The 7,381-nt window shown below is 40.1% G+C and overlaps 2 protein-coding genes across 3 annotated transcripts in view; one reads left to right on the top strand and one right to left on the bottom strand.

Annotated features, from left to right (window-relative positions):
- NCOR1 (nuclear receptor corepressor 1) overlaps positions 1–7,381 on the bottom strand; it is a 150,409-nt gene that overhangs the window by 114,706 nt on the left and 28,322 nt on the right. Inside the window, exon 3 of one of the 2 annotated variants that reach the window (XM_007462662.1) lies at positions 7,088–7,230. The exons of the other annotated variant lie outside the window; for it this stretch is intronic. Within the exon in view, the coding sequence (XP_007462724.1) occupies positions 7,088–7,230 (143 nt within the window). The remainder of the gene's footprint in view (positions 1–7,087; positions 7,231–7,381) is intronic. 2 annotated transcript variants of the gene reach the window in all.
- Positions 1,706–2,439, top strand: LOC103077289 (glycine cleavage system H protein, mitochondrial-like). The gene is given in 5 exon segments (XM_082931253.1): positions 1,706–1,767; positions 1,769–1,855; positions 1,857–1,982; positions 1,984–2,155; positions 2,356–2,439. Coding segments are annotated over 5 exon segments (531 nt in total).

Below are 7,381 nucleotides of genomic sequence, written 5' to 3'. Positions count from 1 at the left end.
AAAAAAAAAAAAAAAAAAAAAAAAAAAAAAAAAAAAATATATATATATATATATATATATATATATATATATTTCCCAGCAACTGCCACATGGAAAGATAAATGACTTGAGTTGTGACGTATTATTAAGACTTAAAAACAAGTCTCTTGAGTGGGAATGCAACAGTACTTTGAATACATAATTCTGACCCCTAAAACATGTATTTTGTCTACTTTCTCCAAGTACATAAGTATCTTGAAGGTCAGGAATCTGTTTTTAATTTCTCTACATGATATACTGTATAGAGTACTATGTATGGGTGTTTGTTAATTTGACTTTTCATTTTCTACCGAAGTATTTACAGAAGCGACATCTTCTTACCTATGGCCAAGCTTTAAACGAATGTCTCACAAAACAACTTTTCATTGAAAAGTTAATCATGGGGTTTGGGTTTTAGGATAGATGATAAAATAAACCCTGAGGTCTATAATTTTATTATAATTCAAAAATTTGAAATCTCACTCAAGACATAAGATCCTATTGTCTCCTTAAAATTCACAATGATGTCACAAAAAATACTGGAGTAGGAAACTTCAGGAGTAAGACAAGGATGCCTGTTTTTGCCACTTCTTTTCAATATAGTATTGGGAATTCTTATCAGAATATTAGGCAAGAAAAGAGAGAAAAGGCATCCAAATTGAAAAAGAAGAAGTATTTCTATTCGCAGATGACACAATCTCTTATGTAGAAAACTCAAAAGAATCCACAAAAAAATGTTAGAGCTAATAAATGAACAGAGCAAAGTTACAGGATTAAAAAAAAAAAAAAATCAACATGCAAAAATCAGTTTTATTTCTATACACTGGCAATGAACAATCTGGACGTGAAATTAAGAAAACAATCCCAGGACTTCCATGGTGGCACAGTGGTTAAGAACCCGCCTGCCAATGCAGGGGACACGGGTTCAAGCCATGGTCCAGGAAGATCACACATGCCGCAGAGCAACTAACCCCGTGCACCACAACTACTGAGCCTGCGCTCTAGAGCCCGTGAGCCACAACTACTGAGCCTGCATGCTAACAACTACTGAAGCCCAAGCGCCTAGAGCCCATGCTCCGCAACAAGAGAAGCCACCACAATGAGAAGCCCGCGCACTGCAACGAAAAGTAGCCCCCACCCGCCGCAACCAGAGAAAGTCTGTATGCAGCAACGAAGACCCAACGCAGCTAAAAATAAATAAATTTATTTTTTTAAATAATAATGATTTAAAAAAAAAAGTAATACCGTATGATGGTGTGGCCACTTTGTAAACAGTCTGGTAGTTTCCCAAATGGCAAACAAAAAAACTACCATGTAATCAGCAATCCTACTCCTAGGTATATGACCAAGAAAAAGGAATATATAGATAGTCACAGAAAAATTTGTGCTTGAAAACAGCTATCAACTGATGAATAGAAAAATAAAATGTGGTATTTCCAAAACAAAAAAAAGACAGATTTTCACACTAAAATATCTATGTAGCCTTTTAGACTTAAAATTCCCTACAATTTACTGACTTTCATCATCTCTTAGTATCATCTTTAAATAGCCTTAAAACAAATTTATCAAATGAATTTTTTATTGAAATGTACCTAATCATTTTAATTTTTTAAAAAAGATAAACCATCTCCCCGCCGGCCAGGGGCGCTCTACATGCTGCACGGAGACCCTCTGCACCCCTGCGTACATGGCGCTGCGAGTTGTGCGGAGCGTGCGGGCCACGGTCTGCAGCCTGCGCGCCATCTCTGCGTCCCTGCCCGCCGCAGGGCTGGGGACTGTGGGCGGGCGCCGTCCGGGCGCTGCCCACCGGACCCGCTCTGCTGTCGGGTCGTAAATTCAGACAAACATGAATGGGTAACAGCAGAAAACGCTGTTGGAACAGTGGGAATCGGCAATTTTGCACAGGAAGCTTTGGGAGAGGTTGTTTATTGTAGTCTGCCTGAAGCTGAAAGAAAACTGAACAAACGAGGAATTCGGTGCTCTGCAAAGTGTGAAAGCTGCTAGTGAACTCTATTCTCCTCTATCAGGAGAAGTAACTGAAATTAATGAAGCTCTAGCAGAAAATCCAGGACTTCTCAACAAATCTTGTCATGAAGATGGTTGGCTGATCAAGACGACCCTCAGTTGGGCTTCCCTGGTGGCGCAGTGGTTGAGAGTCCGCCTGCCAATGCAGGGGACACGGGTTCGTGCCCCGGTCTGGGAAGATCCCACATGCCGCGGAGCGGCTGCGCCCGTGAGCCATGGCCGCTGAGCCTGCGTGTCCGGAGCCTGTGCTCCGCAACGGGAGAGGCCACAACAGTGAGGGGCCCACGTACCGCAAAAAAAAAAAAAAAAAAGATGACCCTCAGTAACCCTTCAGCACTAGATGAACTAATGAGTGAGGAAGCATATGAGAAATACATAAAATCTATTGAGGAGTGAAAACAGAACCCCTAAATAAACTAGTTTGAAACAACTTAATCTAGCCTTAAATTAGTGGTGGACAGATTTTTAAAAAGCAACTTTTAGCAAAAGAAACTACTCGCAACAATGCTGCCTGAAGAAAATACCCCTAAACTTCCTAATGATTTCAGATAAACACTATGCATCTTTTTCACAACACCCTGTGATTTTTAGGCTAGTCTCCAGTTATAATATTCAGAATTCCTGAAATTATCTGCGGTAAAACTAGTTATAAAAATTATCTAATTCAAGGATAACATTGTTATCTTAACCTTATATAATACTGTAACTTGTTTACAGCCATCCCTGGATTTGGGTAAAAATACTCAATGAACTTGCCACTGGAAATAAATGGCAATGGAGAAAAGTTTGTCATATAGTGTCCAATGAAGAACATTACTATCTTAATTTTGCAGTACACTGTGTTTGCTGGTGCTATTTTTATACAGTGAAGCAACAGCCTTGCAGGAAAATAAGAAACAGTTTAAAAATAAAATATTCAACTTCTTAAAAAAAAAAAGATAACCCCCATTTAGGGGAAATATGTCATAAACTTCATAGCTATTCAAAATAGTGGCCGAGGGGCTTCCCTGGTGGCGCAGTGGTTGAGAATCCGCCTGCCGATGCAGGGGACACGGGTTTGTGCCCCGGTCTGGGAAGATCCCACATGCCGCAGAGCGGCTGGGCCCGTGAGCCACGGCCACTGAGCCTGCGCGTCCGGAGCCTGTGCTCCGCAACGGGAGAGGCCACAACAGTGAGAGGCCCACGTACCGCAAAAAAAAAAAAAAAAAAAAAAATAGTGGCCCACAAAGACCATCTAGAATTACATCAATTTATTTTATTTATTCCCAGCTAAGGAAGGCTGTTGTCTGAAACAAAATTAATTTCACTTAAATTTAAAAATGTATAAATATGATCTGGCCTCTTTTGTTGCTCAAGGGAAAACCAATTATCTGAGTTTCAGTGAATCTTTTATAATATCTGAAACTACCTCAGTTGTTCTGTATCTGCTTATCTAAATATCCAAATACTCTAAAATGTTATTTGGACTAATTTTTCCAATGAAATCTGTAAAACATGATGAATGACATTCACACAGAAATGACTCTTACATTTTATGAGTGCTGTGTTTATAAAATGATAAACATTTGCTAACAAAAAAATTCCTGGAATATATGACAGAACTAAACAGCAAATCACCCCAAATCCCACCACACAGAAACAACTATTATTAGGGGTGAATATCATTCCCAAACATCATTTTTATATATGGATGTATGGATATACAGGCAAAAATAAAACAACACAAGAATCACCGTATTTTTTAAATACAGTATATTTGGTTTATTTTTATACAGATACGTATATAAGAAAAACAATGAAATGAAATAAAGGAAAGAACTGCTATATTCCAGGTCAACACTCCTTTAGCACAAGAAATCAGTTCCTAAAAAATTCTTGCTGGGCTTCCCTGGTGGCGCAGTGGTTCAGAGTCTGCCTGCCGATGCAGGGGACATGGGTTCGTGCCCCGGTCCGGGAAGATCCCACATGCCACGGAGCGGCTAGGCCTGTGAGCCATGGCCGCTGAGCCTGCGCGTCCGGAGCCTGTGCTCCGCAACGGGAGAGGCCACAACAGTCAGAGGCCTGCATACCGCCAAAAAACAAAAAATTCTTGCTAAAGGGTTAGGAAAATAATTATGAAGAGCATTAATTAAAATTATGATTTTAATTTTTTTAACCTAACGTATTTCCATTTTAGAAGTCATCAAATCACTGCAGGCACAGTTTTCTTCTTTTTTTTTTTTTTTAAGATAAATTTATTTATTTACTTATTTTTGGCTGCATTGAGTCTTAGTTGCCATGCTCGGGCTTTCTCTAGTTGCAGCAAGCAGGGGCTACTCTTCGTTGCAATGTCTTCTCTCGTTGCAGAGCACGGGCTCTAGGCGCGCAGGCTTCAGTAGTTGCAGCACGTGGGCTGAGTAGTTGTGGCTCACGGGCTCTAGAGCGCAGGCTCAGTAGTTGTGGCGAACGGGCTTAGATGCTCCGCTGCGTGTGGGATCTTCCCAGACCAGGGCTTGAACCCGTGTCCCCTGTATTGGCAGGCGGATTCTTAACCACTGCACCATGAGGGAAGTCTCCACACACACTTTTCAAATGCATACCTTTAAACATTCTCCCAATACTTATCGTACCTCTGATTTGGGATAATTATATTATTTTTACTTTGTCAAGATTTGGTACCGATATTCCATTGAAGAACCAAAATTCATCGAGATGTCTCATATGGACTTTCCACTTGAATGGGTTTATGGCTACTGTAGTCCTTTTACCACAGCTTCCGTTCTTTGTTTGACTGGATTCCATCACGCAGAAATTCTTCAAGAAGCTTTAGATGCTCAGTGCTTTCATGTCTAAAAACGTCTGCTTGTTGCTTTTAAACGTGTCTGATATAATATTCTTGGATCTCAATTTCTTTTTCTCAGAACTCTGTAGCTATTGCTCTATTATTAATATCTTCTGTCAGATTCCTTTCCCCCTATCAAGGACTTGTGTTTTGCTTCCTGGATTCCTGATTCTTTTACTTAGCCTTAAACTTTAATGATAACCAGGATCTGTCTCGGTATTGATCATTCTGTGCAAATTTTTCTTGGAGCAAGGTATGTACTATCAACCTATTGAATTCTTCCTTTACTTTAAAGGGAAAAAAAGTGGTTTTTTTTTTTAAAGTTATGAATATTATTTCCTTTCCTTTACCAGGTTCTCCACCTCGGAAACACATGTTCTTATGACATGTTGGATGATTTTAATTTGCCCTCTTTATTTATCCACTTCTTTCTAATTGCTTTAATCTCTGTCCTTTTCTTCTGCATCCACTCTGATCATTTCTAGACCTTTCTCCCAAGACAAAGGTCTGACTTTCAGCCACATCTATTTTATTCCTTGTTCCTTCTCACTTTATATATTGAATTTAAAATGGTGGTCTTGGGGGCACAGGAATGTCCAATCTTTCATTTTATCTGATATGGTTGCCTTATTTTGCTTTTGCATACTTCATTATTAATTTTAAGTTCTACAGTGCACAGCACTCACGGAGCATGTTCTTTGTTTTTCATCTTCTTTACACACACAGGTCTTTTTTGTTTTTGGAACACTGTATTGCTTTAATCTTCCTTTCCAGGAATATGTTTTCCCTGTTCATGGCATCCCTTACCCTCCTGCTCAGGCATACTATGAGCAACCTTACCCAGACTTCCTCTTTGGTGTGGAATGGTGTGTGGGCATTTTACTTGCTCATCCCCACTTTGCCTAGAATGTGTTTGTCTACAGATGGAGAACTGGATATGGCTTTCTAAATACTTTTCTGGAAGTATATAGCCCGAGGAAACAGAAAAGTGGGGCAAATCAGGGGAAAACTGGGATGGGGCTGTGACAGCCTTTGCTAAGGATCCCGGCCCGCTCCACCAGCCGCACATGTAAAGCAGTCCTGACGGCTTTGGCTCAGCACCTTGGAAAGTGGCACGCTGTAACTATCCTTCCTGCAGGACGGCATAATGGGGATTCCTAAGCCACATCATCACCCCCACTCATGTCTTCCCAAATTAGGGAGCAATCATGAGAAATCCTACGACTGCACTACCCTTCTTTCTTTCTTCAACACTGCTTCTTTGAGAGTAAAAGTAGGAACTAGGAGGCCAAGTTGTGCAATATTCTTCTCATTCCTTCCCTGAATGCCACTTTTCCAAGTTTATGGCAGTGGCTGTATCCTTTACTTCTTTATGCAGGGTGCATTTTTAGCCCTTTTTAAAAAAACCATCTTCGTATATTTGCTAGACAGTAGAGGAGAGTGATGTGAATTCTCTCCACAACCTTCACCAAGAAATGCATTTTACAATGATTTTAAGCATGGCCGAGTAATTTCAAACCTTTTATCATCTTAAAACCTAAACAGTAATCATATTTTTAAAATAGTAAATCAGTTTCTTTACAAAACTGCTAAAACAAAACTTCAAAATCCTTCCGATTAAGAGTGAGAATGGAGTAAAAGATCACAGAAATGGTAAGGACCCTGGAGAAAATGAGTACCTGCCATGGACAGGGCCAACATTACCTGACCAAATACTTACCCTTTGCAGACAATGCCATTATTATCCTCATTTTTACAGGGAGAAAACTAAGGTCTGAGAAGTCTAAATCACTGACTGGCAGCCCTGTCTGCAAATGAGAATGACCTGGGCCCAATCCCAGAGACTCATTTAATTATTCTGGGATGGGACTTGGGAATCAAGCTTTTAAACCTCCCCAGGTGGTCCTAATATGCAGCCTGAATTGAGAACACCTGTTTACACAACGCTACAAAGTCCACAACAGCCGACCAGGATTCAAACCTAGGTCAACCTGATTGCCCACTACACAGCATTAACTCGGAACTCTGGAAACAAGTTTTTAAGTGTTTGTTAACTATTATGACAACTACTCCAAAAGGTCAACAAATATAAAAGAGCTCAAAATATAAACTGTAATGACAGCTTGGTTAATAAGATTACAAGATAGATATAACAAAATTAAAGTAATAAAGTAAATGACACAAGTTCAGTCCTGGATGGAAACATAAAAGAAAGCCTGTTACCTGTCAGAACCTGGGTGAAACTCTGAAAGCAGGGAAGGTCGTCTGCGAAGCTGCTGCTGCTGCTGCTGCTGCTGCTGCTGCAAGAGCTGTGAGGCCTGACTGACTTCGAGATGAGAAGAACGATAATCAGGGACTGCAAACTCCTAGTGGTAAAATAATCATAAACTAATTATTAACCAAGAAGTGAAAAGCATCATGAAACCAAACCCAGGACAAATGAACAAAGGCAGTAATGGTCCACTAAGTACGGAAAGAAGCAGCAATGATTTCAATCCTTCACTGATTTAACTCTTT

The sequence above is a fragment of the Lipotes vexillifer genome, unplaced genomic scaffold (genome assembly GCF_000442215.2).
Source record: "Lipotes vexillifer unplaced genomic scaffold, Lipotes_vexillifer_v1.1 scaffold982, whole genome shotgun sequence".
In the NCBI taxonomy this organism is placed as follows: domain Eukaryota; kingdom Metazoa; phylum Chordata; class Mammalia; order Artiodactyla; family Lipotidae; genus Lipotes; species Lipotes vexillifer.
Note: the sequence above shows the minus strand (reverse complement) of the source record. Positions and strands in the feature narration are given on the sequence as shown.